The sequence below is a fragment of the Dipodomys ordii genome, unplaced genomic scaffold, assembly GCF_000151885.1.
Source record: "Dipodomys ordii isolate 6190 unplaced genomic scaffold, Dord_2.0 Scaffold77, whole genome shotgun sequence".
NCBI classification, from domain to species: domain Eukaryota; kingdom Metazoa; phylum Chordata; class Mammalia; order Rodentia; family Heteromyidae; genus Dipodomys; species Dipodomys ordii.
In genome coordinates this window covers 760,203-776,788 of record NW_012267293.1, presented here as the reverse complement: position 1 = coordinate 776,788, position 16,586 = coordinate 760,203, and the positions used below count along the sequence as shown (strand labels likewise).

Below are 16,586 nucleotides of genomic sequence, written 5' to 3'. Positions count from 1 at the left end.
AGGCCTGGATGGTCTGGTGGGGCTCCTTGGGCTGGGGGAGGCCCAGATGGTCTGGTGCGGCTCCTCAGGCTGGGGGAGGCCCGGGTGGTCTGGTGCAGCTTCTTGGGCTGGGGGAGGCCCAGATGGTCTGGTGCGGCTTCTTGGGCTGGGGGAGGCCCAAGTGGTCCGGTGCAGCTCCTCCGGCTCTGTGGCTGACTCTGTCCCATTCTCTGCTGGCCTCCGGGCACACTGCGGCACAGCACTGGGAGGCTGGGCCATTCCCAGGCCTCAGGAGGTTGTCACCATTACAATGAGCCTTTGCCTCCCTTCCTGTTCAAGATTCCTCAGCTTGCCACTGGCCAGGGCTCTCCTGGTGGCCCTGGGTTTCCACACACCCAGGTTAGAATCTCTGTTTGCAGCATAACACCATGTTTTAGAAGAAGAGACTTTCTTTCTTTGACAGCCAGTAAGAGCTTCCCCACCCAGAGCTCCTCAGCCACGTCTCTCTCATAGACACTAAAACCCTTTCCTGCGAGACCCCCGACCCATTTATATGAGGAACCATTGGCTGGCCTGGGATCATATGCTCCTAGATAAACCCTTACCTGGAACGGGTTTAATTTAAATATTAGATCAGTTTGATTACCATCTAAGAGGCCGCACTGCTGGGCTCTCGTGGAAAGCGTTGTTGTCAGTGCCACCCTCCCCCGCTCTGCCCCCCCCCCCCCCCCCCCCCCCCCCCCCCCCCCCCCCCCCCCCCCCCCCCCCCCCCCCCCCCCCCCCCCGCCCCCCCCCCGCCCCGCCCCCGCTCCGCCCCACCCCCGCTCCGCCCCACCCCCGCTCCGCCCCATGGCTTCCCAGCCCTGTCCCCTGCGGTGTCCGCCCCAGGAGGACGGGCGCGTGGTGGGGTGGCCTTCAGTACCCTCTGCTGCACAGACTCTCTCCTTCCCGCTTCCCTGAAACGCGCAGCTGCAGGGAGAGGCTTGGTGGTTTGGGTGTGCGCTGTGGTGACTGGGACAGGCACGGTAGGAGGCTGCGGCGAGGGCGGGCTGCCTCTGGCAGGCTGGCCTTCAGCCCTCACGTCGCCTGTCCCCTGCAGAGGAATTGTGGTCGATCTTGCCTGAGACCCCAGGCAAAGTCCCAGACACAGACAGAAGCTGGTTCTTCCCAGTGCCAAATGCTACTGGGGCCACGAGACTGAGAAGTGGCAGTGCTCATGGCCGTGGGGTCAGATGGGCGTCCTGCCGTGGTCCTGGGGGGGCCTGAGCCGGGAGGCGGGCCCCGGAGCCGGGAGGCGGGCCCGGAGCCGGGAGGCGGGCCCGGAGCCGGGAGGCGGGCCCCCGCAGGGCTGCCTCTCAGGCCTGGTGGAGCCTGGGGTAGGGGGACGGCAGGTCTGGACTTGGCACCGGCCAGTGATGAGGCGAGAGGAGAAGCAGGCTAGTGGGCTCCGGCGGGCTGCCAGCCCTTCGTTAGGGCCACACAGAGGCAGCCCTTCCCCCTCCAGAAGGCACAGTGGCTCTCTGCACCTGCTGCTCCACTCCGACCAGGCAGCGCCCTCGTCCGACCCCACTCTGACTGGGCAGTGCCCTCGTCCGACCCCACTCTGACTGGGCAGTGCCCTCGTCCGACCCCGCTCTGACCGGGCAGCGCCCTCGTCCTTCATGTGGCCGTGTGCACCTTGACATACGCTTCCCCATGGCAGTTAGCCCTTGTCCAGTGGGCAGTCAGGCTGGGGGGTTCCCTTGACCCTTAGAAGGACATTTAAACCAGACACTGTTAAGAGGAGGGATGATGCATGCCAGAGACTGGATTCAGTCCCTAAGGCGTTGAGCGTGTCTTCTGCAGATGACAGACATCTCACACCACTCCTTAGAAGGGACGGAATTCTTAAATATAGATTTTAGGTATTCAGAACCAGTGCTAGCATTCTCAAGCTACGTCAGGCTCATTTGGAACAAAACCCACATGGTCATAAGGTACCTTCCAAGTCAGAAGATTCAGTGTGAAACTCTGTCCCAGGCTGGTGTGATGGCACAGACCTGTAATCCCAGCACACGGAAGGTTCAGGAAGGGAGATCACGAGTCCAAGACCAGATTGAGCTCCAAAAACAAATGTATCTCTGAGACGTGTGTGCCACAGGTGCCCTGTGAGAAGGGTGGTATGCTTCCAGAAGTTCCAACCAGCTGCTCGTGTTTAGCATCAGAACAGCCAGGGCTGGAGCGGCGCCCGCGGAAGCTCAGACACCCACTCAGTGCTGGCTCCCGCCCACCCTTGGCCCCTCCCTGTGGGTCACCCCCACCCAGGCGGGACCCTGGGCTCCTCAGAAGAATGGATTTGTTGGCGCGGTCAAGGGGGACAGAGTGGGGTAAACTGAGGGGTGCAGGCGGTGCTGGGGCTGCGCCAGGCCATGCTGAGTCCTGGGTGGCTGTGGGAAGCGGGTGTTCCTGCTGGGGGCCTGGGGTCAGGACGCAAATGTGTCTCCAGGTCTCAGGCGGCGGCTCTCTCTTCCCTCCCCTCTCCCCGCCCCTCCCGCAGATACGAGCAGCCCAAGTGTGACAGCACAGCCCGGGCACACCCAGCCAAGGCCAGGGACGCGTACAGAGGCCGGCAGCTGCAGGGTGAGTACCGCGTTGGCCTCACCTCTGTCAGCGCAGGACAGTTCGCGCGCCGCCCTCCGGAGCGAGGGTGAGCCCGGAGCCGTGTCGCTCTGCTGGCAGGGCAGTGAGAGCTGCCCAGCCCCAGCCACACGGGGCTGTGAGGTCAGGACCCCCCATAGGTCTGGAAGGCACCCGGCCGGGTCTACCCGGAGGGCACCACCACCCAGCCGCCCTCTGCCACTGTCAGCCTCCTACCAGAGGGATGCGGTCCCTGTACCAAGTGTCTCGTGTGACAGAAACTGGAAGAAAAGACACCAACAGCCAGGAGAAGAAGGAGCTTTATGACAGACAGGGTTTTCTCTGAAGGGGAGAATTCTGAGCCAGTCACAGTAGGAGCAGAGCAGAGGTGAAGTTTCGTGGAGCGTTAGAGACGCCAGGAGGCCCGGAGGGGCGCCTTCCAGCCACGTGAGGCCAGGCGAGGCCGTCCACTGGCTTCCCGGGCGAGGGGGGCGGCGCCCAGACGGCTTGGTCTAAGAGAACCAGGCACGGGCCCTGGTGACCCGCAGCCCCAGAGGCTCCAGGCTCCTGGGTGGGCTTCCTCTTTTATGGACCTTTTGTCCAGGCGGCTGCTCGGCATCTGGTTGAGTCACACCCTCACGCCGGGGGCGGCCCGGCTCTCCCCTGCCCAGGTCTATGCCCACCGTCCAGGGCTTTGGGTCCCGCGGTGTCTCTGCTGTCCCAGGGCCCCGGGCAGGGGGGCTGCGGGCTCTGGCAGCTCTGCTTTCCTGGTTCGCTGGGCTGGGGGTTGCCTCCTCTGGGGCTTTCTCTCCCTGTTGGCCCACACAGCTCTAATCTCCCTCAGCGGGAGGAGGAAGGGCTGGCGGGCAGCACGGGCCTCCTGTGGGGTCACAGCAGATGGGCCTTCACACCATTCCCAAACGAAGGCCAGGCTGCAGGCCTTGGAGCCGGGTCAGCTTACCCCATACGCACAAACATCTTGGGAGAGTGCTGTTACGGCCACCTCGTCGCTTGCGTTATTGGGGATAATTTGCCTTATTAGGAAAAGAAAAGCCCAAGGAAGTTTTAGCTCCAGGACACAGACCGTTCCCCGGGAGGAGGAGAATGTTATTTCCATAAATAAACAGCAACAGGCGCATAGCTCAGCCGCGCAGGGCCGAGGGTTCAGCCCCCATCTTCTCTTGGCACACCAGGCCCTTCCTGGCCCATGCGGTGCCTGTGTAGACCCCACAGAATGGTCATGTTCAGCGTTGTGTTCTTTTAAAAGTGCTGCAGGGCTGAACGTTCATCCTCAGCCTACACTGGACGGCAACAGGTGTTCTAGCCAGGCCAGCTGACAGGAAGTGATCACTCAGTCTTGATCAGCCAACAATGAGCTTATGGAGCACAAGCCAGGCTCTGCTCCAGAGCTCCGCAGTGAGAGCTGCTCTGGAGCTCTCTGTAGGCTGTGCTGTGTCTTGAGAAAAGTAGAGAACCTGCAGAGAGACATCCCGACAGAAGACATTGAGCGGCAGTTCCTCAGAAAGTGTGCCTTCTTACCAAGGTCTGGTCTCTCAATTACTTTCCAGTTAGTATTGTAGATAATTCTTCAGCTCTGCTCCCTCCAGCATCCCAGCCTCTGTCTCCAGCATCCCAGCCTCTGTCTCCAGTATCCTGGCCTCTCTCGCTCCAGCATCCCAGCCTCTGTCTCCAGTATCCTGACCTTTCTCGCCAGCATCCCAGCCTCTCTCTCTCCAGCATCCCAGCCTCTGTCTCCAGCATCCTGGCCTCTCTCGCTCCAGCATCCCAGCCTCTGTCTCCAGCATCCTGACCTTTCTCGCCAGCATCCCAGCCTCTCTCTCTTCAGCATCCTGGCCTCTGTCTCCAGCATCCAGGGCTCTGTCTCCAGCATCCAGGGGTCTGTCTCCAGCATCCCAGCCTCTGTCTCTCCAGCATCCCAGCTTCTCTCTCCAGCATCCTAACATCTCTCCAGCATCCCAGAATCTCTCTCCAGCATCCCAGCCTCTGTCTCCAGCATCTCAGTCGCTGTCTCCAGCATCCCAACCTCTCTCTCTCCAGCATCCTGGCCCCTCATGTCCAGGCCTTTTGTGTCTGAGCAGCCTCTTGCAGCGGCACTGTGGTCTGTCTGAGCAGGGCTATGTCCTTCTCTGTGGCCTCCTCCCTACCCCGAGGCTCTCCTGCTGTCTTCAGGATCTGCCTCCTCAGGGACACGGTCCCGCCACTGCTCCATGTGGCTCTCCCATGTGGCCCAGGGTCCCCTCGGAGGTGAGGAGGGGCCTCGAGCTCTCGGCCCAGTCGCCCTCTGAGGCGCAGTACGAGTGAACCTGCCTCACCTCCTCATCCTGCCTCTGCCTGCTCTGCAGGCTGATTGGCTAGTCACATGGTTTTCTTCATGCTGAGCACCCGCAGCACCTGTCGTTCATAAATACAAGGGTGTCTAGTGTGGAGAGGGTCACCAGACCCTCAGCCGTGCAGAGAGGAGATGGGCTCAGTGCTGAACCTCAAGTTCAGGAGAGTGGCAGGATCTTAGCTCTGCTCGGTGGCTTCAGAGGAGACTGCATGCAGCAGCAGAGGCTGGCAGGCATGTACGCTTCAGTGTGCGTCTGGTTCTCATTATGGAGACGGGGTTTTGCTGTGTCACAGGCTGGCCCCGAACTTCCGAGCTCAGCTGACTCCTCCTTCTGACTGTGCGTCGCGGAGCCCAGGCGCTCACCACCTCATCCGGGGATTCTTGTTCCTTTGCAAAGACCAGGCACAGTGAGATGCACCGGCCGCCAGCCGCACCTCCACGGGCACCCATGCCAGCTCTGAGCAGTGTTGGTCAAACTGATGTCAAGAAACTTTAGGGGAAAGCAGTACCCATTGTTCTTACCCCGTGCTTGTCTTTTCTTGAGCAGGGGTTTGTTTACTCATCCTTGTTCTCAGGTGCAGTTGTAGTTGACTGAGCCTTAGTTGCTATCCCCCCAGCCTCATTCCAACCTGTCAAGTGGAGCGGCTATTTCATTAGTCATATCACCCCTGCTGCCCTTGCACAGGACACAGCCCTAAGTCAGGAGAGCAGGGGACCCACACATAGCAAGCCGGCATGGCCACGGTGAGCTGGGGTGGCCACGGTGAGCTGGCATGGCTGTGGTGAGCTGGCGTGGCTGTGGTGATCTGGCATGGCTGTGGTGAGCTGGCGTGGCTGTGAGCTGGCGTGGCTGTGCTGAGTGGCGTGGCTGTGAACTGGCGTGGCTGTGCTGAGTGGCGTGGCTGTGAGCTGGCGTGGCTGTGCTGAGTGGTGTGGCTGTGAGCTGGCGTGGCTGTGCTGAGTGGTGTGGCTGTGAACTGGCGTGGCTGTGATGAGTGGTGTGGCTGTGAATTGGCGTGGCTGTGCTGAGTGGCGTGGCTGTGAACTGGCGTGGCTGTGGTGAGTGGCATGGCTATGAACTGGTGTGGCTGTGAACTGGTGTGGCTGTGAACTGGCGTGGCTGTGAACTGGCGTGGCTGTGCTGAGTGGCGTGGCTATGAACTGGCGTGGCTGTGAACTGGTGTGGCTGTGGTGAGTGGCGTGGCTGTGAGGACTGGTCTCATTCACATCTGTGCTTTCCTACAAGCTGCCCATCCTCGTACTGCCCTCCCCTCCCCAAATGAAGCAGTGCGGATGCTGGCTTCCGCTGCCTCTTCTTCAGCCTCTAGTGAGCTGTTCTTCCTCACTTTGAACGCGCACCTCCGGTGCGCCAGGGATTTAAGCCCAGCATCCGCATCAGCATACACCACACCACATCCTCCCTGTCATAGCTGTGCTTTGCTGGTTTTGTGGGTGAGATTCTATGGTGCGGGTTTGTGGCAGCACACAGGCTGCGGAAGTCTGCTACCCCGGCTCTGGGACCCTGGCAGAGATGCCAGCCGCATCCCCATGACTGAAGACTGTGGGTGAGAAACCAACCTCAGAGCAACTGGAAAACCGAGAGGAGGGATACTGGTGTACACTGAAAGTCCCCCTGATTTCTGTAAACGTCTTGGTGGAAGTCTTACTCACTCTCCTCCAGATTTTTCTGTGTGGATCTCCCTCCCATCCGTGGGGGACGTGGTGCCCGGTGCAGTGTTTGGCAGGAGGCTGGGCTGTCCCAGGGCTGCGTGAGCTGCAGCTTTGCCAAAGCACAGAGCAGAGCAAGCCTGGGCGGGCACAGGGGCTGCCTCTGGAAATGGCGACGGAGCTAGAGATGATCGCCAGTGATAAAATGGAGTCATTTTTCTCCCTGGTGGCTTAATTCTGGAAGAACTTAATTGGTCATTCCAAGGCCAGAGTACCCACATGGGAAGGCTGTGCCAGGTGACCTCTGATGGCGAGAAAGTGCTCAGACCCTGCTGATGACAACAGTGGGCTCCACAAGCAGCTGGAATGCTTCATCCCTACCAGTGTGATTGGGGTTTTTTTTTTCTGGTTCTCTTCTCACTTGTCAAATCAAGGGCAGTCTTTCAGGAAAATGGTCAGTCCTCTCTCAGAGAAGGTCCAACCACCTGGCCCTTAGCTGCTAATTAACTTCCTGAGATGCGTGGTCAGAGGACTCCTGAGATGCGTTGTGGGAGAAGGGTTTCCTGTAGGTGAGCTTGGAGTTTTAAGTCCTTGTCCCATGAATCCATCCTGTCCACGTTCTTGCCGGTTTTGTTAGCATACGTACCAAGCTCCGTGTCCTCATTGCTGGGGGGTGGGCCACCTTGTGTCCCTCTCAGCTGTCTGGGCAGTGGAAGGGCGGCGTCACCAGGCCCCTCGGGAAGGAAGGACTTGGCCCTCCTGGGAACCTTCCGTCCTGGCTGGAAAGTCACAGCTCTGGGCACCCTTTACCATCTCTGCATGCTACTGTGAGCCAGCTTGCCTGGGTGTTCATGCTGTTAGATAGTAACCACTCATCCATTTGGCCAGGATAAGCTGGGTTATTCAAATGCAACAATAATCTCCACATTGGAGAAATCTTCCCAAGGCAGAGAGGAAGAGAGTGGGCACCAAGGGGCTCAGAAGCCTGCGCTCCAGGACTGCCTTAGCGTCATTTGTTGACTTTGCACTAGATTGTTTGGAGTACCAGAACGCACGCATTCTGTCATCCACTTCATGGCTTCTGGGTGGCCACTTACCTTCCAATGCATAGGCCGTCCTACGTCAGGAGGGGCCGTCCTACGTCAGGAGGGGCCGTCCTACGTCAGGAGGGGCCGTCCTACGTCAGGAGGGGCCGTCCTACGTCAGGAGAGGCCGTCCTACGTCAGGAGGGGCCGTCCTACGTCAGGAGGGGCCGTCCTACGTCAGGAGGGGCCGTCCTACGTCAGGGGAGGCCGTCCTACGTCAGGAGGGGCCGTCCTACGTCAGGGGAGGCCGTCCTACGTCAGGAGGGGCCGTCCTATGTCAGGAGGGGCCGTCCTACGTCAGGAGGGGCAGCAAGGTCCCTGGGCTATGACCTGTCTGTCTTTCCATCATCAGTCAGCCGCCCTCTCTGCTCCGTAACCTTGTTCCTCTGATTGCTCCCAGGAGCCTGCTTGGCAGATGTTTTACATTGCAGATGTTTTACACAGCAGCTGGTGCTGTCTGTCCTGGCATCTTAGCGATGGGGATGATGCTCAGGAAGCAGAGACCATCCCTTGAAGGTTCAGGACAGCACAGACACACACACTCTCTCACACACATGCATGCACACACACATCCACACACAGAGATCAATGTACACATGTAGACACACACACACGCAAATGCACCATGCATGCAGACACAGACATCCACACATACACAGATGCAACACACATGCCATACACACACATTCACCCCATCTGCATCTAACTGAAGGAGGCTCAGATTCCAGTGTGCGTGCAGCGATTCGTGCCTCTTGCTCCCATGTTGACCCTCCCTCCTCCAGGGCTCCTGCTGGGGCTTTGTCCCTCTGGACGCAGAGGTGCGGGCAGGTGGGATGCCGAGTGTCCGTTTACTGTGAGACCTGCCATCATTGGCAGGGTTGATGCACTGGACAGCAATGCCTGGGAGCAGATTCCCCTCCGCCCATGGCACCTTCAGCCCTGAGTCGGACAGCAGCAGCTTAGATCTCAGGAGGGCTTACTGGAGGTCCAAGGGGCTATGTGCTCGGTGGAGATGGGCCTGCCACACGACCCTGGGCAGCAAATGAGACTGGTGCATCCACACCACCCGTCGGCCCCCTCCTTCCCCCCTCCACCAAGAGGCCAGCCCAGACCCAGGACAACAGGCTCTGGAGTTTCCCAGCATTGATGGCATGGGCCCAGAGGAGGGCCAAGCCCTGTTGTTCCCCGAGTGGCCACCACAGGCCTCCTCCACTGGCCACCTCTGGCTTTCCTGCCACAGTGGTGAGGGCGTTGTTGGAGGATGGATGCAGCAGTGTGCGACTGAGTCCCTGCAGAGACCGGTCCAGTAGTCTCCCCAACAACAACGTGTGAGCCCGGGATAGGGGCAGCACCAGGATCTGCCTGTGATCAGAGCGCCTCGGGTCTGGAGGACCTTGGCCTTCCCAGCCCCCCATGCCCTGGGCGGCACACAGACACAGCCCAGTCCTCAGAGCGCTCCCTGCCCGTGCTCAGGGTCCATGGAGGGGGGCTTGTCAGGATGCTGGGGTCATGATGCCTAATGCATGACCCCGCAGCCTGGGCTACCTGGGGCCTCAGCCTCACTCCCCATGGAGTAGGTGCCAGGCACAGAACTGGTCCATGGAATCTGGGACACAGCTGCACTCTTACATCCAAGCTGGCGGCGTCCAGGCAGACCTGTCCAGGGAGCTGGGCTGCCCGTTTGTTAAAAATGAAGGGCTGCCTTATGAAAAACAAGCAACAGCATCCAGGTCCTCTGGAGAGAAAAGTCAGCCATTCCGCGGAACACCCAGCTAAAAATCTAGGAGCATAGAGAATGCTCCTGAAGTTCTGTGGCCTCAAAGGATAAGCAAGCCCTGCATTCTCAAATGAGACCGGGTGTCTGCTCCTGCACTGGGAACAGTTGGTGGCAGCTTCAGGGCTCTGTGGGCGGAGACCAAGTGGTGGTCTGATGGAACGCAAGAGCAGTGGGGTCTAGCGTGTAACCACCCTGCACGCACCGCACCCCCACCATACACGCACATCCTCATCCCCCCTGCATGTTGGGTGGCTTCTGGAACTTGCCATAGGTGGGGTTCCCAGCAGCTACTGCTGAAAGACCCTCCCCTCTGAGCACCTCTGCCTCCACTTGGACCACTCGGCACAGCTGTACCACAGAGATCTTCCTGCCCAGTCTGCCGGCTTTGGCAGGAGCTCTCAGAGGGGTTTTCTGCCAGAGGGGAGGGGCTCAGTGTGGAGGAGGGGTTTGCTGCCAGGGAGGAGGGGCTCCGTGTGGAGGAGGACTTTCTGCCAGGGGAGCACCTCCACTAACAGAGGGAGCACCTCCACAGAGTGCACAGGGAAGAGTCTGGACACCCAGAGCACAAAACGTCACGTGGTGGGAGGAAGTTCAGACTCAAGGAAACTGAAATGCCAGGTTTTCTCTTCTATTTTGCTTTTTTTCATCCAGCATCTTTGCCAGTGCTTTAGGGAGGATGAGTCTTCATGGCCTGCAGAGCTAAGTTAGGCAGTATGAGGTAGAGGATGTGAGGTGGGTGGTGTGAGATGGTGTGAGGTGCATGGTGTGTGGTTGATGAGGTGAGGTGGATGAGGTGAGCTAGATGGTGTGAGGTGGATGGTGTGAGCTGGATGAGTGGTGGGAGGTGGATGGTGGGAGGTGGGAGGTGGATGGTGTGAGGTGGGTGGTGTGAGGTGGGTGGTGTGAGGTGGATGGTGTGACGTGGATGAGGTGAGGAGGATGGTGTGAGGCACCTGTTGTGAGGTGCATGGTGTGAAGTGGATGAGGTGAGGTGGATGGTGAGTTCCATGAGGTGAGATGGATGGTGTGAGGTAGATGGGTGAGCTAGATGGTGTGAGGTAGATCAGTTCAGGTGGATGGTATGAGGTGGATGAGGTGAGGTGGATGAGGTGAGGTGGATGGTGTGAGGTGGATGGTGTGAGATGGGTGGTGTGAGGTGCATGTTGTGAGGTAGATGAGGTGAGGTGGAAGGTGTGAGGTGGATTGTGAGGTGGATGGTGTGAGGTGGATGGGTGAGCTAGGTGGTGTGAGGTGGATGGTGAGATGGATGGTGTGAGGTGCATAGTGTGAGGTGGGTGGTGTGAGGTGCATGTTGTGAGGTAGATGAGGTGAGGTGGATGGTGTGAGGTGGATGGTGTGAGTTCCATCAGGTGAGGTGGATGGTGTGAGGTGGATGGTGTGAGTTCCATCAGGTGAGGTGCCTGGTGTGAGATGTATGGTGCAAAGTGCATGGTGTGAGGTGGATGGAGTGAGGTTGAGTTGAGGTGGAGGGTGTGAGGTGGATGAAGTGAGGTGGATGGTGTGAGTTGCATGAGGTGAGGTGGATGGTGTGAGGTGGGTAGTGTGAGGTGGATGGTGTGAGTTGGATGGTGTGAGTTCCATGAGGTGAGGTGCCTGCTGTGAGGTGCAAGGTCTGAGGTGCGTGGTGTGAGGTGGATGGTGTGAGGTAGATGGTGTGAGCTGCATGGTGTGAGGTGCTTGGTGTGAGGTGTGTGGTGTTAGGTGCATCGTGTAAGGTTGATGAGTCGAGGTGGGTGGTGTGAGGTCGATGAGGTGAGGTCAATGAGGTGAGGTGGATGGTGTGAGGTGGGTGGTGTGAGGTGGATGGTGTGAGGTGGATGGTGTGTGGTGGTTGGTGTGAGGTGGATGGTGTGAGGTGGGTGGTGTGAGGTGGATGGTGTGAGGTGGATGGGAGTTGGATGGTGTGTGGTGGATGAGGGGAAGTAGATAGTGTGAGGTGGATGAAGTGAGGTGGATGAGGTAAGGTGGATAAGTTGAGGTGGGTGGTGTGAGGTGGGTGGTGTGAGGTGGATGGTGTGAGGTGGGTGGTGTGAGGTGGATGGTGTGAGGTGGATGAGTTCAGGTGGATGGTGTGAGGTAGATGCATGAGATGGATGCTGTGAGGTGAATGTGTGAGGTGGATGGTGTGAGGTGGATGGTGTGAGGTGGATGATGTGACATGGATGAGATAAGGATTGTGTGAGGTGTCTGTTGTGAGATGGATGGTGTGAGGTGGATGAAGTGAGGTTGATGAAGTGATGTGGATGAGTTGAATTGGTAGGTGTGAATTGGATGGTGTGAGCTGGATGAGGTAAGGTGGATGGTGTGAGCTGGATGAGGTGAGGTGGGTGGTGTGAGGTGGGTGGTGTGAGGTGGGTGGTGTGAGGTGGGTGATGTGAGGTAGGTGGTGGGAGGTGGATGATGTGAGGTGGGTGGTATGAGGTAGGTGGTGTGAGGTGGGTGGTATGAGGTAGGTGGTGTGAGGTGGGTGGTGTGAGTTACGTGGTGTGAGGTGGGTGGTGTGAGGTGCATGGTGTGAGGTGGGTGGTGTGAGGTACATAGTGTGAGGTGCATGGTGTGAGGTGGGTGGTGTGAGGTGGGTGGTGTGAGGTGGATAGTGTGAAGTGGGTGGTGTGAGGTGGGTGGTGTGAGGTGGGGGTGTGAGGTGGGTGGTGTGAGGTGGGTGGTGTGAAGTGGGTGTTGTGAAGTGGGTGGTGTGAGGTGGGTGTTGTGAAGTGGGTGGTGTGAGGTGCGTGGTTTGATATGCATGGTATGTGGTGTGAGGTGGGTGGTGTGAAGTGTGTGGTGTGAATTGGGTGGTGGAGGTGTGTGGTGTGAGGTGCGTGGTGTGAGATGCATGGTATGTGGTGTGAAGTGGGTGGTGTGAAATGGGTGGTGTGAGTTGGGTGGTGTGAGGTGGGTGGTGTGGTGTGAGGTGCGTGGTGTGAGATGTGTGGTGTGAGGTGCATGGTATGTGGTGTGAGGTGTGGCGTGAGGTGGGTGGTGTGAAGTGTGTGGTGTGAAGTGGGTGGTGTGAAGTGGGTGGTGTTAAGTGTGTGGTGTGAAGTGGGTGGTGGAGGTGCGTGTTGTGAGGTGCGTGGTGTGAGGTGCGTGGTGTGAAGTGGGTGTTGTGAGGTGGGTGGTGTGAGGTGCGTGGTGTGAAGTGGGTGGTGTGAAGTGGGTGGTGTGAAGTGGGTGGTGTGAGGTGGGTGGTGTGAAGTGTGTGGTGTGAGGTGGGTGGTGTGAAGTGGGTGGTGTGAGGTGGGTGGTGTGAGGTGCGCGGTGTGAGGTGCGTGGTGTGAGGTGCGTGGTATGTGGTGTGAGGTGTGGTGTGAGGAGTGTTGTGAGGTGGGTGGTGTGAAGTGGGTGGTGTGAAGTGGGTGGTGTGATGTGGGTCGTTTGAGGTGCGTGGTGTGAGGTGTGGTGTGAAGTGTGTGGTGTGAAGTGGGTGGTGTGATGTGGGTCGTGTGAGCTGCGTGGTGGGTGGTGTGAAGTGGGTTGTGTGAGGTGTGTGGTGTGAGGTGCGTGGTATGTCGTGTGGGGTGGAGACTTCCTGTGTGGCCTTTGCTCCTTTCTAAGCCACTGCTCAGGTCTTCACACCCACACAGCTCCCGTTGTTTTGTGGTTGGGTCACAGCTGCCCTGAGCTCTGTGTGGCCCATTAGGGAGGTACAGGGTGGGTCAGACAGTGTGACTCCACCCTCCCCTCCCTGGGGTCTGTGGCGTGGACGTCTAATATGGCACAGTGTAACTTCCCATCTTAGTCTGGATGGGAACGCCAGGAGATGGCCTGGCGGCTCGTGGCCCATGGGCTGAGCTGGTGGTCACTGCCAGTGGAGCCCAGCGGGGCCCCATGTCCCCTTCATGCCCGGGCATGTCCTTTGCTGCAGGATCTTCACGTGCATTTGGCCATGCACGCCGAGGGGCCGGCTCTCCAGCAGACCCTGTCCCTGGCACCACCCGCGTTTCTGTCCTTGACAATATTTTTGTGAGACAGTTATTTTTATCAAACCAGTTATGAAAATCATCCCTGTTGCTCGTGAAGGAAACGCTTTTGCTCAAGATAGAAGATCAGGTTGTCTGGGCTTCCGTGTTCTACTGAGTAGTTCACAGTCAGTGGGGAGCGTGTCAGACTTCTGCCACGCCAGACAGGACGTTAGCTCCACGCCATTCCGTGCTGGTGGTGTTGGCTCATTGTGGTATCGCTTTAAGGGAGATATTGTAAGAAGTCAGCAATGGGAGCTGTGTCACGTGACCCTCCTCTCTGTGCTCCTCATCTCTGGTTCTGATTGGACATGCAGATGCTGTGGTCGGCGTCCCAGTGAACGTTTTGTTTTCCATAAAGAAGTGTCAGCACAGATTTTATGTCTGTCCCCACGGCAGCTCACGTGAGCCTTCCCCAGAAGCTCAGATGCAAGCCCAAGGAGAACGTGGCTCACTGCAAGAGAGGGTCGGGGTGAGGCCTGGGGCCGGGGCGTCTGACAGGGATTCCCAGGTGAACCCGGAAGATCCCTGGGCGCCCATCCTCGCCTCCGGCCCCGCCCCCGGTCCTCCCCTCCTTCCTCTGAGTGTGGGGATGGGAAGGCAGACCCTCGTGTTTCTCTGGGGGAATATGCAGAGTCAACGGCGGGCCTGTGCTCCATGCTGCCCGGCTAGCTGCTGGAAGAGCCCCGTGGGAAAGCACGCTGTATCCAGAGGTGCCGATCATCACCCGTGGAGTTTGTTGATGAGGAAGCCTTCAGAAACTATCACGCGAGCTCCTCCCCCGTCTCTTAATCTTAGGGGTCAGATTCCCACAGCTGGGGAGACAGGAGGCCTAGGGGCCAGGGCTGCAGCCGCAGGATGAAATCGGGCAAGCGAGTCTTGCGTGCCACCTCCAGCGCCCATCTGCTCGGTGGTGTGGGCTGGGGAGCCCACGAGGCACCCCAGGGCCTGCACACACAGCTCACGTTCACGCGTGGAGATCAGGGACAAGACTCCCCAAGCAAAGACTGTGGAAGCTACCAGAACGCGGGGCCCCTGGAGGAGGGAGGGAGGTCAGGGCTCAAGGCTTGGTGCAGTGGCTCCTGGCTGTGGGGGAGGTGTGTGTGTGCGCGTGCAGTTTTGCATGCAGTTTTGCCCGCTGGGTTGCAGTGCATTAGGGATTTGTCAGTTAACGCTCTGGACCCCATCCGAGCCTCTGTCCTCACTGGAAAGAGAACGGCAGCCCTGGGCGGCGGGAGGGGTGGATAAGACGGTGTCCGTGGAGGTGCTGCTCAGGGTATGGGCACACGGCCCTGGACGTGACTCAGGGTCTCGGTGAAGCAGGCGCCAGGCTGATTTCACGGGGTGGCCTCCCCTGACCTCTCGGCCTCGGAACCACCACTTCCCACCAAGCCCAGCCGCGGGCACAGCTCAGGGCCAGCTCTCACAGGGACACTCACTTGGCAACGTGGTTCCAGAGCAGTCCTTCTCTAGAATCTTCTCTGCCACTTCCGCGGAGTGCCCCTGTCTGAGCGTCCTAGGCGGCCGGAGTGGGCTGCACAGCCCTGTGGGCAGACGCCCTGGGGAAGGGCTCCCAGTGTGCCAGCATCCACACACCAGCGCCCTCTCCCCATTCCGAGGGGAGTCTGTCCCCCCTCCTCAGAGTCCCTTGTGAATCTGTGAATAACGGGAAAACATGCACATTTTTTCAGGCTGTCCTGGTGCCAAAAAGCACGAGTTTCTGACGAGCATCCTGGACGCGCTGTCCACAGACATGGTCCACGCAGTCTCAGACCCATCCACCTCCTCTGGCCGGTAAGCCAACGCGTGCCGCGGAGCCATGAGTGGCGAGGAGCCCGGCAGCTGCGGGCACTGGAAAGCTGGGAGGCCGTGGGCTGTGCGAGGCAGGCGGCTCGCACAGTGCGGGGTGCAGGAGGGACCGGAGGAAAGGCGCAGGCCCCAGCCGGAGCCACCCCGCTCTGTGCGCCCTGTGAGGGAACCGAGGCACGGAGCCTGAGGACCACGGGAAGATCGAGTGGAAGTGCTCAGGCCAAAATTCTCAGGAGGCTTCTGTTTATCGAAGTGCACGGCCTTGCCTGTCTTCAGGCACGTGGGTCAGAGGCATTCGTGACAGTAACATCGCTTTCCATGTGAGCGTGGCTTTCCTGAGTGCACAGGAGATGGAGCCCAGGTGTCCTGTGGGTTTGGCACCCAGTGGGCACTCAGAGTCCTCTGTCTCCAGCAAAACCAGGAAATGAGGCTTCCCACAGGACACCAGGGAGCGGGGCTCCCCCAGGGGACACCAGGGGACGGGGCTCCCCCAGGGGACACCAGGGGACGGGGCTCCCCCAGGGGACACCAGGGGACGGGGCTCCCCCAGAGGACACCAGGGGACGGGGCTCCCCCAGGGGACACCAGGGGATGGGGCTCCCCCAGAGGACACCAGGGGACGGGGCTCCCCCCAGGGGACACCAGGGGATGGGGTTCCCCAGGACACCAGGGGACGGGGCTCCCCAGGGGACACCAGGGGATGGGGCTCCCCCAGGGGACACCAGGGGACAGGGCTCCCCCAGGACACCAGGGGACAGGGCTCCCTCAGGGGACGGGGCTCCCCCAGGGGACACCAGGGGACAGGGCTCCCCCAGGGGACACCAGGGGATGGGGCTCCCCAGGGGACCAGGGGACGGGGCTCCCCCAGGACACCAGGGGACGGGGCTCCCCAGGACACCAGGGGACGGGGTTCCCCAGGGGACACCAGAGGACGGGGCTACCCCAGGGAACACCAGGGGACGGGGCTCCCCCAGGGGACACCAGGGGACGGGGCTCCCCCAGGGGACACCAGGGGATGGGGCTCCCCCCAGGGGACACCAGGGGACGGGGCTCCCCCAGGGAACACCAGGGGACGGGGCTCCCCCAGGGGACACCAGGGGACGGGGCTCCCCCAGGACACCAGGGGACGGGGTTCCCCAGGACACCAGGGGATGGGGCTCTCCCAGGGGACACCAGAGGACGGGGCTTTCCCAGGACACCAGGGGACGGGGCTCCCCCAGGACACCAGGGGACGGGGCTCCCCCAGGACACCAGGGGATGGGGCTCCCCCAGGACACCAGGGGACGGGGCTCCCCCAGGGAACACCAGGGGGCGGGGCT

General features: G+C 60.0%; 1 protein-coding gene across 1 annotated transcript in view; it reads left to right on the top strand.

Annotated features, from left to right (window-relative positions):
* Positions 1–16,586, top strand: part of Smoc2 (SPARC related modular calcium binding 2) — a 65,942-nt gene that overhangs the window by 39,256 nt on the left and 10,100 nt on the right. Inside the window, exons 11-12 of the mRNA XM_013024511.1 lie at positions 2,516–2,598; positions 15,150–15,252. Of these exons, the coding sequence (XP_012879965.1) occupies positions 2,516–2,598; positions 15,150–15,252 (186 nt within the window). The remainder of the gene's footprint in view (positions 1–2,515; positions 2,599–15,149; positions 15,253–16,586) is intronic.